The 20,654-nt window shown below is 44.1% G+C and overlaps 1 protein-coding gene across 2 annotated transcripts; it reads right to left on the bottom strand.

Annotated features, from left to right (window-relative positions):
• Nucleotides 1-219: 219 nt before the first annotated feature.
• On the bottom strand, nucleotides 220-19,153 carry LOC122922455 (perlwapin-like). 2 transcript variants are annotated; one of them, XM_044273078.1, is made up of 4 exons: nucleotides 18,997-19,153; nucleotides 16,543-16,683; nucleotides 635-777; nucleotides 220-261 (listed from the first exon to the last, which is right to left on the bottom strand). In XM_044273078.1, exons 1-4 carry the CDS (start codon nucleotides 19,085-19,087, stop codon nucleotides 250-252), a joined length of 387 nt encoding a protein of 128 aa, XP_044129013.1. In that variant the 5' UTR covers nucleotides 19,088-19,153; the 3' UTR covers nucleotides 220-249. The 2 variants fall into 2 exon arrangements, with proteins under 2 accessions (XP_044129013.1, XP_044129014.1); XM_044273079.1 differs by having other exon boundaries at nucleotides 635-774.
• Between the last annotated feature and the right edge of the window lie 1,501 nt (nucleotides 19,154-20,654).

The following is a 20,654-nucleotide window of genomic DNA, read 5'->3' as shown; positions in this document are numbered from 1 at the left end:
AAATTTACAGATCTGTTGTCAGAAGAGACATTTTCAATAAATCTAAATTCTATTGTCTGTGTAATCAGAATCTTTTTTATCTGGAAAACTATAAAATTTGAAAATAAATTCTTATCACTTTAATAAAAAGAAAAAGCAATCTGATCTATGTTTCACCAATTACGGAAGATCTACAATAAGAGAAGGCCGATTCCTTCAGTGGTTACTCTTTTTTCTTGCTTTATCTGTCTAAATCAATCGTCCATCCACCTACAGTATATACTAGAAGAGATGAAAACATGTTTTTATTATACACAATATAAAACATTCCTGGTGCACACATAATAAAAAGGCAGTGAATAGTTGGATATTATTTAGCTAATGTTAAACATCTTCTGAGACTTCCCACTAAGAGAGAGGGAAAGAGAGCTTCTTCTACCTGAACTTAATTTCTCACAAGACTACAGCAGAGACTGTGCTCCATCAAATGTCTTAGAAGTTCTCAAGGTCTATCAATTCTCACCTGTGAAACCTGACCAAAAACCCAGGGGTCCACAGATCCCTAGTTTGGAGATATGGGGACAGCCATTATCCATATATGATTGCAGCAGGGGGCAGAATTCATAGTTACAAGACATTCTGTTATGTTACTTACAGGGTCAGTGCATTCCCTTTTGCAGAAGGTATCACAGCACTTCTGTTTGTCAGGACATTGCCAGTCATTTGTGCACCCATTACTACGAAGAGTATCAGCCATGCATGGTCTTCTCTGTGGACAAATCCCAGGTTTGTCTACTACTAGAAGAAACAGTGACACACAATTATCGGATAATTTCATAAATCTGAATCATTGACCGGATGATTACACAATGTAACAATGAAAAGACACCTCCCCACACACACAATGTATCTGTAATACCGCAGAGTTGTGTTACTACACGCCTCTACCCCACTACTATCTTCTAAGAGCTTTCACACTGTCATCTGATATGATTTTGCTTATGCCTTCACAAATGTGCATGTAAAACTATGTTTTATGTAAAATTTGTTTGTTAAATGTAAATTTGTTCATAATTTTCCAGGTTTACCAGAAGGTGGCAGCAATGCATTGGCCAGGTATTAGTCCTAGTTTAGCATATCTAGGCTGAAATGGATCATTCCAGCTTAGCCCCCCCCCCCCTCTGTGGAGGTGTGGACTGTTCCCACATCCTGCAGGATGGGTGGGGAGAAAGTTAGAGTCAGTGTAGCCCACCTCCTGCTAGGGGTAGGGTGTGTGTGAGGAGATCCCCTGCATAGGGAAGAAAGCCAGGATCTTGTCTCAGCTGAGACATTGATCATATCCCCAGTCTGAGACCTGCAGCCTCAGCTCGACTAGAAGAAAGCAGACAATCTCCAGAGTTCCAGGAAGAAAGCATTCCCTGAGAAACTACCTGTGAGTAAAGTCCAGAGACCTAGGAGAAGCCATATCCTCCACAGCTAGTCTGTCCCCACAAAGCAGAGTTACAGAGAAGTGCAGAAGATTAAGTCCTGCCACAATTACAGAGCTATCAAGCAGACGTCCTATCCTGCAAGCTCACATTTAAAGTACAGAAGTGTTTATTCCTGCCAATGATTGCCAAAACCTGCTGGGACCAGAGACCAAAGCTGTATACTGCTTGGATAAAAGTTATCTTCATTTGATCTTCATCTAAAGGTCTGGACATCATTTCTGCTGCAAAATTCCTCTATTACTCCTACCATCACTACACAAAAATGTATTGCAAGTGAGACAGGAGCCAGGAGTCCAGCCATACTCAGGTAAGAGACACTGTAACACAACTACCACAAAACTATGGAGACATTTTAGGCCATTACACCACTCTGGCATTCCTAGTCTGGGACGTGCGTTATAACACCTTAAAGGGCCCTGGAATAGTACCCTGTGCACGCTGCAATTGGCGTCACAAACAAACTACAAACAAATATCCACCCATATCCTGACCCACTGCATAAGTGGCGTCAGCGAACCCGTTCCTGGTCACTGCATATCCTAAACTCAGCTACTCGCGTTATAAATCGGCTATTTCCCAGCTGCAGGGATTGTATATCTCTGTGTACATCATTGGGCACTATAGAAAGATGCATAGCTAGTCCACTGTGGTAGTGAAATAGTTACTGTACAGTCAGAATGAGAGACAGACAGGTGACAGGCATCACTCTTAGACTCACTTAGGCTACTTTCACATTAGCATGTCGTAGTTTTTTTCCGGCCAACTCTCAACATGTTTGCCATGCTGTGGCCGAACCTCCGGCACTCCCTCATTATAGTGATAGGGGCCCGAGCAGACGTCCGGTGGCACGCATGCAGGGATCCGGCAGACTGTTCCCCCACCGGAACAGCCTTCCGGAGAAGGCTGCCGCTAATGTGAAAGTAGCCCTACGGGTCAGATTCTGACCAAATAACTCAAGTGTGAACTGTAGTCTTACAGGTCAATGTTAGCGTCAGGTATAAAGAACCGTGGAGTGGCCCAAGAGCCTACTATAGCGTGAAAGAGTGCATTCCTTTTAAACCATCGTCAGCAGATTCCACATAGATTTCTACAGAACCTGTTCTGTTACACGCTAATACAAGTAGTGTCCCCCTATATTCATATATTCGGACCGCAAGTAATTTTACCATCGATACATATATACAGTTGCAAAAAAAAGTATGTGAACCCTTTGGAATGATATGAATTTCTGCACAAATTGGTCATAAAATGTGATCTGATCTTCATCTAAGTCACAACAATAGACAATCACAGTCTGCTTAAACTAATAACACACAAAGAATTAAATGTTACCATGTTTTTATTGAACACACCATGTAAACATTCACAGTGCAGGTGGAAAAAGTATGTGAACCCCTAGACTAATGGCATCTCTAAGAGCTAATTGGAGTGAGGTGTCAGCCAACTGGAGTCCAATCAATGAGATGAGATTGGAGGTGTTGGTTACAGCTGCTTTGCCCTATAAAAACACACACCAGTTCTGGGTTTGCTTTTCACGAGAAGCATTGCCTGATGTGAATGATGCCTCGCACAAAAGAGCTCTCAGAAGACCTACGATTAAGAATTGTTGACTTGCATAAAGCTGGAAAGGGTTATAAAAGTATCTCCAAAAGTCTTGCTGTTCATCAGTCCACGGTAAGACAAATTGTCTATAAATGGAGAAAGTTCAGCACTGCTCTCCCTAGGAGTGGCCGTCCTGTAAAGATGACTGCAAGAGCAGAGTGCAGACTGCTCAATGAGGTGAAGAAGAACACTAGAGTGTCAGCTAAAGACTTACAAAAGTCTCGGGCATATGCTAACATCCCTGCTAGCGAATCTACAATACGTAAAACACTAAACAAGAATGGATTTCTTGGGAGGATACCACAGAGGAAGCCACTGCTGTCAAAAAAAGACATTGCTGTGCGTTTACAATCTGCACAAGAGCACCTGGATGTTCCACAGCAGTACTGGCAAAATATTCTGTGGACAGATGATCCAAAGTTGAGTTGTTTGGACGAAACACACAACACTATGTGTGGAGAAAAAGAGGCACAGCACACCAACATCAAAACCTCATCCCAACTGTGAAGTATGGTGGTGGGGGCATCATGGTTTGGGGCTGCTTTGCTGCGTCATGGCCTGGATGGATTGCTATCATCGAATGAAAAATGAATTCCCAAGTTTATCAAGACAATTTGCAGGAGAACTTAAGGCCATCTGTCCACCAGCTCAAGCTCAACAGAAGATGGGTGTTGCAACAGGACAATGACCCAAAGCATAGAGGTAAATCAACAGCAGAATGGCTTAAACAGAAGAAAATACGCCTTCTGGAGTGGCCCAGTCAGAGTCCTGACCTCAACCCGATTGAGATGCTGTGGCATGACTTCAAGAAAGCGTTTCACACCAGACATCCCAAGAATATTGCTGAACTGAAACAGTTCTGTAAAGAGGAATGGTCAAAAATTACTCCTGACCGTTGTGCACGTCTGATCTGCAACTACAGGAAACGTTTGGTTGAAGTTATTGCTGCCAAAGGAGGCTCAACCAATTATTAAATCCAAGGGTTCACATACTTTTTCCACCTGCACTGTGAATGTTTACATGGTGTGTTCAATAAAAACATGGTAACATTTAATTATTTGTGTGTTATTAGTTAATCAGACTGTGATTGTCTATTGTTGTGACTTAGATGAAGATCAGATCACATTTTATGACCAATTTGTGCAGAAATCCATATCATTCCAAAGGGTTCAAATACTTTTTCTTGCAACTGTGTATATATATATAATAATTTAATATTACTTTTACTCACAAATTCTTCTCATATTATTATGCATCACCTTTTTCTCATCTAAATAATATGCGAGTCCCTTTTCTAATGATTAGATTATTGCATCTATGTTATTATCATCATTTTTTAATTTGCACACTACTCTATTTTATAAAAAAAAATTGACTTGACAAAGGGGTCTGTAGAACCCCGAAACGCGTTGTCTCCCAAAAAACTTCATGAAATTCTACATCTGGTTGTGATCCGGCGCCTTATGTCCACATGTTCACTTGACTCTTATGGTCCAGTGGAGCTCCAGTACAAGAGTGGAGAGGGTGTCAGCAGTAAGTTTGTGCTGATGTCACTGTTTATTTTGCCCTTCTTCTCATCCATCATAAGAAAAAAAAATGGATCCTGTCTTTTGAGCATCTGCCTTCACATTGTCAGAATTCGGTCAGTAATCCGTCAGTGATCAGTAATGACACGTGATTGGAAAGTTTGCATGTCTTCTTTGTTTTGTACCCAATTCCTGCTTCGTATTCCAAATCATGAGCATATCGTGATACAAAATAGGGACCATGTCATACAGGCCTTACAGCTGCTACACAGACAGGATCCGTTGCATTTCTCATTTTTCTGTCCTTCTGACAGATCAGAAGAAGGGTCAAATAAATGGTAATGTCAACAAGACCAAACAGGGACAATAGTGGCACCGTCATAGAGTGGGGAGGGTGGCAACAGCATGAGGAGTCAACACAATGGCCCAGTCATAAAGTGGTGAGGTGAGGGGCAACAGCAGTGGCAGTAACAGCACAAGACAGTGGCAGTAGGAAGAGATGGCAGCATATGCAGCCGGTGAGTGGCATCAGAATGGTGGCAGCATCAGAATGGTGGCTGAAGCTGGTGGACATAAGTAATAGGTAATTTTTTCACAATGTTTTGGTGTGGCACCCAGAAGGAACTAGTCTTATGAATCAGGCACCGGCGTGTGGAAATCCTGGCTGATCCATGCCTGATGCATCCTTACAAAGGTCAGTATCTCTACATTTTGGGTGGAGAGTCAAGTTCTACTTGGGGTAACTATGCCCTCCGCCGCAGTAAGCACCCGCTCTGATGCCACACTACTGGCCGGGCAGGAAAGCTTGTCCAGGGCAAACTCGACCAGCTGTGGCCACAGATCAAGTTTGGCTGCCCAGTAGTCCAGGGGATCTTTGATGTGTAGTTGCAGGGTGCAGTCTAAGTATACCACCACCTGCTGGTTCAGATTTTGCTCCATGTCCTGCTGCTGCTGGAGCTGGGTGGATTCTTCAGTAGGCGGGTAAAGAAAAGTGCTCATTAGAGACTCCAGACTTATGTTACTGCTGATGGAGCTAGTGCTGCTCCTGGCCCCCCTCCAGAAGTTATGGCAGTGGAAAGTGAGCACAGGGGGATCCCCGGTCAGACCTTCATGAGGATAGGCGATGGCACAAATAGGCAGCGACCAACTGACTACAGTAGCTGCTTACTGTCCTCTATAAGAGCTGACATCGTACAATACTTTCTGAGCAGAAGGAACAGAAAAGTAAAGAAGCAGGTTGAGGACAGGTGGGGACACAAAGATTGTTCTTGGGCCATGCCAAGTAAGCGTTGTATCAGAGGAACCCATGACTCCTGGCTGGGGGTGTCTGATGTCAGTTGAGATGATGTTGAAGACTGAGTCAACCATTCAAGGATAGCTGGGTTACTGGTCAAAACACGACCACTGGATGATACTGGCAGCTCTGGTTTGTATTATCTTGAACACCATTAAATGTCAATGGAGGAGGGATCCGTTTTCTATTGTGCCAGATTGTGTCTGACACACAATGTAAGTCAATGGGGACGGATCCGTTTGGCCCAGTTTTGTCAGACGGACACAAAAACACGGTAAGCAGCGTTTTGGTGACCTCCTCCAAAGGGGAATGAAGGCGGAACGTAGACAAACTGAGGCAAATTGAAACATTCTGAGCGGATCCTTTTCGATTCAGAATGCATTAGGGCAAAACTGATCCGGTTTGGACCGCTTGTGAGAGGAGCCCTGAACAGATCTCACAAACTGAAAATTATATCCTTACACTATGAATAATCTGTCCCTGAACTGCTAAATAGTAATGTTTTGTAAAAGGGGGTCATTTACATATTTCAGGTGCAGATAGTGGCACAACTAACCTATCTGCGACTTTGCAACAATCATGACAGGTCTAAAATCGTAGGCGGAGGGGCGAGAAGACCCATTTCATTCACCATTTTCTACACCTGCTTCAGGAGTAGAAAGAGGTCTAAATGTAAGACGACTCAGAAGCTGCGCCTCTTTATAACTTTGCAGATCAACCGCCAGTTTAGGGCTTTATTAAGACTGGCGTCTAAAACGCCGGTATAAATAAATGTGTTCCAAAGTCTTTCCTAATCACTGTCCCTATTGCCTGCAATGTCTCTCCCTGCACTAAGTTCACTATAAAATTACGGAGACAGAGCAGGAGGAGACTTTTCATAAGGCTGTGACACCACAGAGGCTGGCTGCTGATTGGCTGCACGATGTTATGAGTGATCCCTCGTTCCCGAGCTTCTTACTTTAACTTGGTAACGTGCAGCAGCCATGATAGAAAAAAAATCTGATTTATTTCCACAAGCACAAGGAAATTTGGCTTTGTGATGAATCAAAGTTTTCCTGAAATTCAGATTGATTCCACTTTGTCAACTTCGATTCGCTCAACACTAACAGTAGCAGCTGGACAATAACACTGTGAGGGTGACATGCTATGGACTTTATAATGGATTTCCACAGTGGATTATAGTAGGAGGCAAGTGGATGTTTTTCTGCATGGACATTGACCTGTGGTGCAGATGTAAAATTTTACCCTTTGCAATGCTTCGGGTGAAATCTGTGGCAAATCCAGAGCAAAATCCACAACAAAACTGTGTGTATCTCATGTGGATGTTTCTGCTGCAATTTGCAGTGTGCCCCTTGTAGATGTACCCTAAAGAGGAACCAAACCCTTCTTTACGTATTGCATGGTCTAAAGGTCCGGAGTATTTCTGTTAAAACAAGTTATCCACTGATCACAGGAAAACTATCAGATCGTCGGAGTTCTTACCACTGGGACCTCCACTAGTCATGAAAACAGGGGCCCCGTACCCCATGGAGCACCCTGAAACTGACACTGTACTCAGACCATCCCAGACCCTTTCAGGACCTCCCATAAATAAAATGGAGCTCTTTCCAGTCCAGCCGCTCCCATTCTCATGATCAATAGGGTGCTAATGTTGGAACCTCCACCAATATGATAGTTATCCCTTATCCTTTGCATGTGTCACGAGTACGACCCTTGGTCATGGTCGTGACTCCTTGGGTGCCGCATGCTGTTGCCCGCGGTTTTCCGTTGTCAACCGCAGCTGGGAGCACTTCGTTGTTGCCTCAGGTGCGGTTGCCGCGGACAATAAGCATGCGTGTGGTTGCCCTTGGCAACGTGTGATATTGTGCACTTCCTTGTTTGTTTGTTGTGCACGAGGTGATGTTTAATATGCACCTGGACTCCTCCCTTCACCTGCGGTTGTCCGCGGCAACGTCTGGTGAGGTTTGCATGCTGTGGAAGTGTCTCGGCCTGTTGGCTGTTCTGGAGGACACGGTTGCCACGCATGCCGTCGCCGTCGGAGACAGGTGAGTGAGGTTGTGTGCTTTCCCCTTTATGTGAGTTTCCCTTCTGTGTTGCTGGAAGGGTTAACTCCCTTCCCAGTGTGTGTGATTTCACTGGGTGTGTGCTGATCGTTGGGTGTGGCCTCTTGGCCTATAAAGCCTCAGTCCCTGGCTGGGCTCAGTAGGTTGCTCTCAGCCATGCTGGCTGGAGCAGCCTCCTGTCTCCTCCATCTGCCTGGTGGGGACCATCCTTCTGGTCATACTGTCACGGCTGGCGGTGGGGAAAACCCCCAGCCGTGCGGTGCCAGGAGAAGGTAGGGTTACCACTTGGCCGGGACCACAGAGTTAGGGAGCAGGTCACCTCCTATAGCGTCCCTAACGCTGACCCTGTCTCCTGTCTGTATGAGCCGACCTTGGTGGTAGGAGGGCTCATACGCCGGAACCTAAGAGTCCCTACAAGCCCTCAAGTCGGCCCTGAACTAGGGGACAGAGTAAGACGACCTGCTCCTCCTAGACACGGAGGAGCAGGAGTCTCAACGGCCAAGCAACACAGGGGGATACAAAAACAGCTATGGCAGTGGCAGGCAAATGAAAACAACTCATCACTCACCTGTCACAGACAACACAACCAGGAACCCATGTGCAGGTGCTGTAAGTACAAGACAACAACGGACACAGCACACACCAGACAGTACACAGGAACCCTGGGCCATAGACTGCAATAACACAATCCCATACACACCTAAATAACACCGTGAAACATAGAATTAACTGACAAAGGTTTATGACCAGAAGGATGGTCCCCACCAGGCAGATGGAGGAGACAGGAGGCTGCTCCAGCCAGCATGGCTGAGAGCAACCTACTGAGCCCAGCCAGGGACTGAGGCTTGATAGGCCAAGAGGCCACACCCAACGATCAGCACACACCCAGTGAAATCACACACACTGGGAAGGGAGTTAACCCTTCCAGCAACACAGAAGGGAAACTCACATAAAGGGGAAAGCACACAACCTCACTCACCTGTCTCCGACGGCGACGGCATGCGTGGCAACCGTGTCCTCCAGAACAGCCAACAGGCCGAGACACTTCCACAGCATGCAAACCTCACCAGACGTTGCCGCGGACAACCGCAGGTGAAGGGAGGAGTCCAGGTGCATATTAAACATCACCTCGTGCACAACAAACAAACAAGGAAGTGCACAATATCACACGTTGCCAAGGGCAACCACACGCATGCTTATTGTCCGCGGCAACCGCACCTGAGGCAACAACGAAGTGCTCCCAGCTGCGGTTGACAATGGAAAACCGCGGGCAACAGCATGCGGCACCCAAGGAGTCACGACCATGACCAAGGGTCGTGACAGCATGAGTAATAACTTGTTATAACTGGAATACCCATTTATTGAAGGCAAAATATAGTCTGCTGGCTAATAACACATACATTATGGGAAGAAGGTGCTAAGACTGAAGTTTCTTACTTCCGTTTTAGTAACAAAATCTAAAGGTGTACGATGTGCCAGAATTATTAAGCGATGATCATTTTGGAGAATGGTGAAGAGTTCTGTGCATGAGAAGGCAAAATCTACACCAGCAACCATCGTAGATTTCAGGTCCAGTTTTCAGAGCACATGTAGGTAAATGAGTTGGGCTGTGGGGGGGGGGGGGGGGGAGTGCACAAAGTTAAACATGTTGGTGAAAACAGTACTTGCTCCAAAAAAAATTTGGGAATTTTATACACCAAAAAAACAATTGTACAAATTTGATACATTCCCCTCTATTGTATTGTCATTATACCAGAGTATTCATTCATTAATATGTTTTTTATTGAGGTGGAGTTGCAGTTTATTTAGAAGGTTGCATTGTGCCTCTCCTCTGTCAGAGTTGCGCAAGTCTAGAAAAAGTATTAATACCCCTTGAACTTTTCCACATGTTTTCATGTTGCACCCACAAACTTAGATGTATTTTATTGGGATTTTATCTGATCGACCAACACAAAGTGGCAAAAATGTGTGAAGTAAAAAGAAAATGATACATAGTTTTAATTTTTTTAAAATAAATAATAATCTGAAAAGTGTGGCATGCATTTGTACTCAGTGCTCTGTACTCTGATACCCCTAAATAAAATCCAATGTGACCAATTACCTTCAAAAGTTACCTAATTAGTAAATAGAGTTTACCTGTGTGTAATTTATTCTCAGTATAACTCCAGCTGTTCTGTGAAAGACTCAGAAGTTTGTTAGAGACCATTAGTGATCAAATGGCATCATAAAAACTAAAGAACACAACAGACAGGTCAGTGAAAAAGTTGTGAAGAAGTGTAAAGCAGAGTTAGATTACAAAAACATATCCTAAGCTCTGAGCATCTCATGGAACATTGTTCAGTCCATAATCCGAAAATGGAAGGAGTATGGCACTACTGCAAACCTACCAAGACATGGCCATCCACCTAAACTGACAGCCCAGGCCAGGAGAGCACTAATTAGAGAAGCAGCCAAGAGGCCCATGGTCACTCTGGAGGAGCTGCAGAGATACACAGCTCAGGTGGGAGACTCTGTCCACAGGACAACTATTAGTCATGTACTCCACAGATCTGTTTTTTTTAGGAGGAGTGGCAAGAAGATAGCCATTTTTGAAAGCCGGCCAAAAGAAGTTCTGTCTGCATCTTGCCACAAACCATGTAGCAGACACAGCAAACATGTGGACGAAGATGCTCTGGGCATAGGAGACTGAAGTTGGCCATAATGCAAAGCGCTATGTGTAGAAAACTAACACAGCACATTACCCTGAAGACACCACCCACATCGTTTAACATGGTGATGGCAGCATCATGCTGGGGGAACGCTTTTCTTCAGCGGGGACAGGGAAGCTGGTCAGAGTTGGTGGTAAGAAGGATGTAGCTAGATACAGAGCAATCCTGGAGGAAAACCTGGTAGAGGCTAAAAAACTTGAGCCTGGGGTGGAGGGGTTACCCTTCCTGCAAGACAATGATCCTCAACATCCAGCCAGAGCTACAATGGAAGGGTTTAGATCAAAGCTTTCTATTCAATCTGACTGAGCGCAAGCTATTTTGCATAAAAGAATGGACAAAAGTTTCAGCCTCTAGATGTGCAAAGATGGTAGAAACATACCCCAAAAGACATTCATCTGTAAATGCAGTAAAAGGTGGTTCTACAAAATACTGAATACAAATGCACACACTTTCCAGATTTTTTTTTAATTTGAAAAGCATATATCAATTTATTTTCGCATACTTTCGCATACTTTAGCATACTGTGTTGTTGTAAACCATAAAATACCAATAAAATACAATATATAAAAGTTCAAGTGGTCTGAAAACTTTTTTCAATAATATGCAAAAAAAAAAAAAAACAAGGAGCCACAGTTATGTGTCTTCAATAGAGATGAGCGAATTGAAGTTGGTGAAGTGGAATTTGTTACGAATTTCAGGAGAAATTCGAATCACACTGAATGTGAATTTCCTCGCGCTTTGAGGTAATGAATAGCATTTTTCCTAAAATGGCTGCTGCACGTGTGAGGATATGGATAAAGGAACTGTGGGAAGGCGGGATCACCCATAATGCCATGTATGCAGCCAATCAGCAGCCAGTCAGCCCTGTGATGTCACATCCCTATAAATAGCCTCAGTATCACGGATGGTGTTGCAGAAAACTAGAAGACAACAAACAAAGATCCGACTGACTTGATCCCAAACTAAGGAACATAAGGGTGAGCCCTGTAAAAGCTAGCACTCTCCCTGACTTCTCAGCCCATGCAAAAATCTCTATGATAGATAATTGCATGCCCTCGTGCCTCGATTGTATGACACCTGAACACCCTATAATAGTGAGGGGACACGATCACCGGCTCCCTACACTTAATACGAAGGGAGTCAGGGTCACTTAGGATCAAGCAAACAGGAAAACACAAATAAATGAACAGACTTATCTGTAGAAGCATCAGTTGCAGAATCCAGCATGCACACACTCCAGGAAGTTGTATAAACCGCAAAGTGATGCAGTATGGGAGGGGATTTAAAGGGATGCAATCAGTGCAACTAGATGACAGCTGAGAGAGGGAAACGAGATGACAAAATGAAAGCAAAACAAAAGAACCTCAAGCAGGAGGTTCTGAAGAATGTCTGTCAGAGCTTTTCAGATGTCTGGCGGTGACACTCAGCCATCTTCGATTCTGGATTCTGCCATTCACCAGCGTACTTTGTGCAGGGAGAGACGTGTCTGCAGGCGCTAGGGATAGTGCTAGGAAAAACGTCATTGTGATTAGAAAAAACGATTTACAAGTGCAGGTAAAGATTATTCAAGCTGTAGGGAAAGGATTGGGAGAAAACATTCCACAGCATTTCTGTACAACAGGGTTCAGTAGGGGAGGTTACAGCCTGGGTTATAGGAACAATCCTATTACATCTTGCTGCACTGACTGGGGATCCAAATTGCCATTATACCGCTCTGTAATTCCAGCAAACCGTTCTTGTTATTAGGGTGCAAGTGCTGTGTGATACAGCCATTAACAGGGGTTATTACAAGGAAATATTTATATGTCTTATTTGCCCTTGTGCGGTGCAGTTATATGTTCTAAAGCATTTTTTAGCTTGTATTAGTGGAAAAAAAAGGGCTTATTAGCTGTTGTGTAATTAAGTTCGAGTATTACAGCCCTTTTTGCCTTGTATTAGTGATAAAATACAAATATATTCGCTGTTCATTGTTGCCTTTATCTGTCGAAAAGACTTTTGTGTAAAAATAGAAAAAAAATAAGGCCTAATTGACGTCCAACAGTGCCGTGAGAAATTTTACATCCCAATTTGTATTGTCTTACTGGCGAAATACAAATATATTTACTTTTCATCGTTGCTCTTATCTGTTGAAAAACCTTTTGTGTACAAATAGAAAAAAAATAGGGCCTAATTGACGTTCAGCGGTACAGTTAGATATTTTACAGCACAGTTTGTTGCGTATTACTGACAAAATACAATTATATTCGCCTTTCATCGTTGTTCTTATCTGTTGAAAAGCCTTTTGTGTAAAAATGTTAAAAAATTAGGAACTTCTTGCCGTTCAGCGGTGCAGTGAGATATTTTACAGCCCAGTTTGCCGTGTATTACTGGTGAAATACAAATATATTCGCCTTTCATTGTTGCATTTATCTGTTGAAAAGCATTTTGTGTAAAAATAGAAAAAAATTAGGGCCTAACTGACATTCAATGGTGCAGTGAGATACTTTATGGCCCAGTTTGCTGTGTATTACTGGCAAAATAAATAAAAAAATTTGATCTAACTTTTGGTTATTTGATTTAACAATATGTCAGGCAGAGAAGTGACAGGCCCTGCACAGGGGAGTGTCGGAGGCCTAAATGCTTCTGGCGCAGGCAGAGGCCGCAGCAGAGTAAGGGGCCATGACAGCAGGGGTCACTTCGAGAGGCCTGAGCTCCCAGTGTCAGCTAGCAGTCATGTAGTGACCAGCAACCCAGCGGTTCTTGAATGGTTGACTCGATCTTCGTCTTACATAAGACACCCCCAGCCAAGAGTCGGTGGGTTTGTCAGACACAACCCTTAGTTGGCATGGCCCGGGAGCAGGCCCTGTGCCCTCACCTGTCCTCAACCTGCCTCTGTCCTTTTCTGTTCCTTCATTGTGAGAAGAATTATATGCTGTGGGCTCAGCTCAACTATACAGCGATGACGAGCTACTAGGGGACACTCAGCAGCTACTGTCCAACCAAGATGTTGAGGAGACATCTGCTGCTTTCTCCGCTAGTAGTGATGAGGAGATTGGTGTGGGAGCTGGTGTTGCGAGCGGTCAGGCTCCTGACCCAGAGACGGCAGGGAGTCCCTCCGAGTCACTTGCACAAACGGTCCAATGCATGTTCACTTAGTGACATAATAACATAGTTTATAAGACCGAAACAAGACATCTGTCCATCCAGTTCAGCCTGTTATCTACTTGCTTGTGTAGTGACAGCCGAATTGTCACAATTCGGCAGGGAAATTACTTCTGGCTCTCCACCTTGTTGAACTCTCGCTATCGGTCCAAAATGGGGGCCTTTTTTACACCCGCTGAGAGGGAGGACAAACTGAACTACTATAGAGACATTATATGTAGTCAGTTAGCCGCTGCCTATCTGCGTCATCATCCATCGTCTCTCAGGTCTGATATGTCTGGGCCCTCTGAACTCACGTTCCTCTGCCATGGCTGCTGGGGAGGGGTGAGGTTGCAGGAGCAGTACCAGATCCATCAGCGGCAGCCTGAGACTAGAGTTGCTGATGAGCAGCTTTCTTCACCTGCCTAGTGAAGAAACTACTCACCAGCGTCTAGACCTGGAGCAGAACCTGAACCAACAGATGGTGGTATACTTGGACAGAACCCTACCACCCCACATTGAGGATACGCTGGACTACTGGGCAGCCAAACTGGATTTGTAGCCGCAACTGGCAGAGTTTGCCCTGGAAAAGCTGTCCTGCCCGGCCAGTAGTGTGGCATCAGAGCAGGTGTTTAGTACGGCGGAGGCTATAGTTATCCCAAGTAGAACTCGCCTGTCCCACCAAAATGTGGAGAGACTGACCTTTGTCAAGATGAATCAGGCGTGGATCAGCCAGGATTTCCACCCACCAATTCCAGATGCATCAGGCTAGATCATCCATGGTGTCACACCAACACTTTGACAAAAGAGACTGGTTACTTCTGGCTACATGACTCAGCTATTATTCTGATGCTGACACCCGCCTGAGGCCACACATCTGATGCCAAGTGCTACTTCTTTCACCCACCATCTTCAGCGGGTACTGGTATTGCCACCCACCTCCACACTATGTCACCTTGCCACTGTGTGGCCTCCTGATGCTGCTGCCACCTCCAAACTTTGTCATTGTGCCACTATGTGGCCTCCTGATGCTGCCGCCACCTACAGACTCTGTAATTGGGCCACTCTGTGGTCTCCTCATGCTGCTGCCACCTCCACACTATGTCACCTTGCCACGCTGTGACCTTCTGATGATTCTGCCACCTCAACACTCTGTCATTGTGCCACTCTGTTGCCTCCAGTTGCTGCCACCACCTCCACACTGTCATTGTGCCACTCTGTGGCCTCTTGATGCTTCCGCCACCTCCACACTATGTCACCTTGCCACTCTGTGGTCTCCTCATGCTGCTGCCCCCTTCACATTATGTCACCTTGCAACTCTGTGGCCTCTTGATTCTGCCACCACCTCCACACTAAGTCACCTTGCCACTCTGTGGCCTTCTAATGCTTCCGCCACCTCCATACTCTGTTATTGTGTCACTCTGTTGCCTCTAGATGCTGCCGCCACCTCCACACTCTGTCATTGTGCCACTCTTTGGCCTCTTGATGCTGCCGCCACCTACACACTATGTCATTTTGTAACTCTGTGGTCTCCTCATGCTGCTGCCACCTCCACATTATGTCACCTTGCCACTCTGTTACCTCCTGATGCAGCCTCCATCTCTACACTATGTCACCTTGCCGCTCTGTCGCCTACTGATGCTTCCTCCACAGCCACACTCTGTTGACGTGCCACTCTGTGGCCTCTTGATGCTGCCACCACCTCCAAATTCTGTCATTGTGCGACTCTGTGGCCTCCTGATGCTGTCACACCTACAGACTCTGTGATTGGGCCACTCTGTGGTCTCCTCATGCTGCTTCAACCCTTCCCACTTGATGAATGGGCCACTATTTAGCCTTTTTGGCCTGGTTGGCATCATGATTTATTTTACCCTTCCTCTGACCTGTCAGATGGAAGGTAAAATGAGATGCAAAATGGATCCTGTCTGTGTAGCAGCTGTAAGGCTTGTATGGCCCCATCAGAATTGGCTTGTGATTTGGTAGCCAAAAGCAGGAGTGGGTACAAAACACAGAAGACATGCAAATATTCCATTCATGTGTCATCTTTGCTTTGGATCCACTCCTGATTTTTTGGCATTAGCAATACTGATGGATTACTGACCAAATGCTGACCGAGTGAAGGAGGATGCTCCACAGACAGGATCCGTTTTTTGTGGGTTATTGTTCTGACGGATCAGAGGAAGGAAAAAATAATCAGTGACGTCAACACAGACTTACTGCTGACACCTTCTCCACTCTGTCGGGGGGCTCTACTTGTATAAGCGTTTAATAGAACAGGTTCTGTAGACATCTCTGTGGAATCAGCTGACGAGGGTGTAAAAGGAGTGCGCTTCTTCTTGGCGCTAACATCGACCTGTAAGACCGACTTGATACTTTACTTATTTGGGCAGTCACGGGGCCAAAACTGACCAAATAACTCAAGTGTGCAGTGATTCTAAGAGTGAATCATGTCATCTGCCATAGTGACTCACAGTATTATTTCACTACAAAAGCACACTCCCTATGCGTGTTACTGCAAGGCACAGTGTTCTACACCCCTATAAAGGCTTTCTGCAGCCAGGAAATAGCTGTTTTTTTAAAGTAATTTGCCGCAAATAAATTCTGATTGAAGCAGAACCGGCTAATACAATTTTAGAAAAATTCTCTCATCTCTAGTCTTCAACATAGTGAAAGCCAAACATCCCTCCAGGGAAGGAAAACAAAACAAAGGGGTTTCCCCATTTTAGGGATCAACAGAATAGTTGTACATATGTGACTTACGAGGTAAAATATTTATGCACTGGTTCCAACAAAGAGAGCAACAAATCTCATCACGAGAACAATCTGCATCTGTAGAGCACTGATTAATCACACCAAATGGAGGACAGAGTACTGGGGCCAAAGGGTGAAACCTGGGATTAACTGCAAGAGATAAAAAAAGAAGTATACACCAATGATATACTAATCAGATTACACTGCAAAATAAGATCAGATACCAGGGAGGAGAAATGCACAAAAGAAGTAACGAGATACAGATTCATAATAAAATGACAAAATAAGTGGTACTGTGCAGTGTCCATATATACAGAATAAGGGCAGATACTGAGGGTTACACCCAGTATACAGGACAGGAGAAGTGGTACTGTGCAGTGTAAATATATACAGAATAAGAGCAGATACTGAGGATTACACCCAGTATACAGGACAGGAGAAGTGGTACTGTGCAGTGTGTATATATATATATATATATATATATACAGAATGAGGGCAGATACTGAGGATTACACCCAGTATACAGGACAGGAGAAGTGGTACTGTGCAGTGTCCATATATACAGAATAAGAGCAGATACTGAGGATTACACCCAGTATACAGGACAGGAGAAGTGGTACTGTGCAGTGTCCATATATACAGAATAAGGGCAGATACTGAGGGTTACACCCAGTATACAGGACAGGAGAAGTGGTACTGTGCAGTGTAAATATATACAGAATAAGAGCAGAAACTGAGGATTACACCCAGTATACAGGACAGGAGAAATGGTACTGTGCAGTGTCCATATATACAGAATAAGAGCAGATCCTGAGGATTACACCCAGTATACAGGACAGGAGAAGTGGTACTGTGCAGTGTCCATATATATATACAGAATGAGAGCAGATACTGAGGATTACACCCAGTATACAGGACAGGAGAAGTGGTACTGTGCAGTGTCCATATATATATATACAGAATAAGGGCAGATACTGAGGGTTACACCAAGTATACAGGACAGGAGAAGTGATACTGTGCAGTGTATATATACAGAATAAGAGCAGATACTGAGGATTACACCCAGGATACAGGACAGGAGAAGTGGTACTGTGCAGTATATATATATACAGAATAAGAGCAGATACTGAGGATTACACCCAGTATACAGGACAGGAGAAGTGGTACTGTGCAGTATATATATACAGAATAAGAGCAGATACTGAGGATTACACCCAGTATACAGGACAGGAGAAGTGGTACTGTGCAGTATATATATACACAGAATAAGAGCAGATACTGAGGATTACACCCAGTATACAGGACAGGAGAAGTGGTACTGTGCAGTGTCCATATATACAGGATAAGAGCAGATACTGAGGATTACACCCAGTATACAGGACTAGAGAAGTGGTACTGTGCAGTGTATATATACAGAATAAGAGCAGATACTGAGGATTACATCCAGTATACAGGACAGGAGAAGTGATACTGTGCAGTGTATATATATACAGAATAAGAGCAGATACAGAGGATTACACCCAGGATACAGGACAGGAGAAGTGTTACTGTGCAGTGTCCATATATACAGAATAAGAGCAGATACTGAGGATTACACCCAGTATACAGGACAGGAGAAGTGGTACTGTGCAGTGTATATATATACAGAATAAGAGCAGATACTGAGGATTACACCCAGTATACAGGACAGGAGAAGTGGTACTGTGCAGTGTCCATATATACAGAATAAGAGCAGATACTGAGGATTACACCCAGTATACAGGACAGGAGAAGTGGTACTGTGCAGTGTATATATATATACAGAATAAGAGCAGATACTGAGGATTACACCCGGTATACAGGACAGGAGAAGTGGTACTGTGCAGTGTATATATATACAGAATAAGAGCAGATACTGAGGGTTACACCCAGTATATAGGACAGAGAAGTGGTACTGTGCAGTGTCCATATATACAGAATAAGAGCAGATACTGAGGATTACACCCAGTATACAGGACAGGAGAAGTGGTACTGTGCAGTGTATATATATATACAGAATAAGAGCAGATACTGAGGATTACACCCGGTATACAGGACAGGAGAAGTGGTACTGTGCAGTGTATATATATACAGAATAAAAGCAGATACTGAGGGTTACACCCAGTATACAGGACAGAGAAGTGGTACTGTGCAGTGTATATATATATATACAGAATAAGAGCAGATACTGAGGATTACACCCGGTATACAGGACAGGAGAAGTGGTACTGTGCAGTGTATATATACAGAATAAGAGCAGATACTGAGGATTACACCCAGTATACAGGACAGGAGAAGTGGTACTGTGCAGTATATATATACAGAATAAGAGCAGATACTGAGGATTACACCCAGTATACAGGACAGGAGAAGTGGTACTGTGCACAGCCCATGCATACACTTTAAAATAGCATTATTTTATATCCAATCTCCGACATTTCTTACCAACATCAATTCCTGGGGAGTTACTTTTCCCTTTTGTTGTTCCTCCATTGAACAGAAGAGACAGAAGAACCAGCGCAGTCACTTGGGCCATATCTGTTTAGTACTGGAGATAACCTAAAGTTTTTTCCATTGTATAAATGTAGGAAGGAGGAAATATCGGGTGGTTATTGGAGCAGTGTAAGTAAATAGTTTAATTAGGAATTTTGGATGATTTCCCTCTTCTGAGTCATCAAGGTATCTTCCTCATTATGTTCACTGCTTCTGCAGAATGATTATTTAGCAAGGACACCTGTGGCCATATTCTCCTTCCTCCAGCTATTTGTATCTACTGAGGATTTCATACAGAATGAACACAAAGTCTCTGAGAAGTAATAACACTTCAGGCAACGATTAAAAAGAGTCTAATGCCTAAGGTTAAATTCACAAGGAAACTGCAAGTGACATAAACTGTCATTATTTATACAGGGAGTGCAGAATTATTAGGCAAGTTGTATTTTTGAGGATTAATTTTATTATTGAACAACAACCATGTTCTCAATGAACCCAAAAAACTCATTAATATCAAAGCTGAATATTTTTGGAAGTAGTTTTTAGTTTGTTTTTAGTTTTAGCTATTTTAGGGGGATATCTGTGTGTGCAGGTGACTATTACTGTGCATAATTATTAGGCAACTTAACAAAAAACAAATATATACCCATTTCAATTATTTATTTTTACCAGTGAAACCAATATAACATCTCAACATTCACAAATATACATTTCTGACATTCAAAAACAAAACAAAAACAAATCAGTGACCAATATAGCCACCTTTCTTTGCAAGGACACTCAAAAGCCTGCCATCCACGGATTCTGTCAGTGTTTTGATCTGTTCACCATCAACATTGCGTGCAGCAGCAACCACAGCCTCCCAGACACTGTTCAGAGAGGTGTACTGTTTTCCCTCCTTGTAAATCTCACATTTGATGATGGACCACAGGTTCTCAATGGGGTTCAGATCAGGTGAACAAGGAGGCCATGTCATTAGATTTTCTTCTTTTATACCCTTTCTTGCCAGCCACGCTGTGGAGTACTTGGACGCGTGTGATGGAGCATTGTCCTGCATGAAAATCATGTTTTCCTTACCTTGCAGACTTCTTCCTGTACCACTGCTTGAAGAAGGTGTCTTCCAGAAACTGGCAGTAGGACTGGGAGTTGAGCTTGACTCCATCCTCAACCCAAAAAGACCCCACAAGCTCATCTTTGATGATACCAGCCCAAACCAGTACTCCACCTCCACCTTGCTGGCGTCTGAGTCGGACTGGAGCTCTCTGCCCTTTACCAATCCAGCCATCTGGCCCATCAAGACTCACTCTCATTTCATCAGTCCATAAAACCTTAGAAAAATCAGTCTTGAGATATTTCTTGGCCCAGTCTTGACGTTTCAGCTTGTGTGTCTTGTTCAGTGGTGGTCGTCTTTCAGCCTTTCTTACCTTGGCCATGTCTCTGAGTATTGCACACCTTGTGCTTTTGGGCACTCCAGTGATGTTGCAGCTCTGAAATATGGCCAAACTGGTGGCAAGTGGCATCTTGGCAGCTGCACGCTTGACTTTTCTCAGTTCATGGGCAGTTATTTTGCGCCTTGGTTTTTCCACACGCTTCTTGCGACCCTGTTGACT

This window comes from Bufo gargarizans, unplaced genomic scaffold (genome assembly GCF_014858855.1).
Source record: "Bufo gargarizans isolate SCDJY-AF-19 unplaced genomic scaffold, ASM1485885v1 fragScaff_scaffold_377_pilon, whole genome shotgun sequence".
In the NCBI taxonomy this organism is placed as follows: domain Eukaryota; kingdom Metazoa; phylum Chordata; class Amphibia; order Anura; family Bufonidae; genus Bufo; species Bufo gargarizans.
The sequence above is the reverse complement of the archived record's forward strand: the minus strand, read 5'-3'. Positions and strand labels throughout refer to the sequence as shown.

Excerpts from the sequence above, each read along its gene's own strand:
- LOC122922455 (XM_044273078.1), bottom strand. The coding sequence starts at position 19,087 with ATGGCCCAAGTGACTGCGCTGGTTCTTCTGTCTCTTCTGTTCAATGGA. Across the intron at positions 16,684-18,996 it reads CTCCCCAGGAATTGATGTTG|TTAATCCCAGGTTTCACCCT; the intron begins GTAAGAAATGTC and ends TATCTCTTGCAG. Across the intron at positions 778-16,542 it reads GTGCATAAATATTTTACCTC|TAGTAGACAAACCTGGGATT; the intron begins GTAAGTCACATA and ends TGTTTCTTCTAG.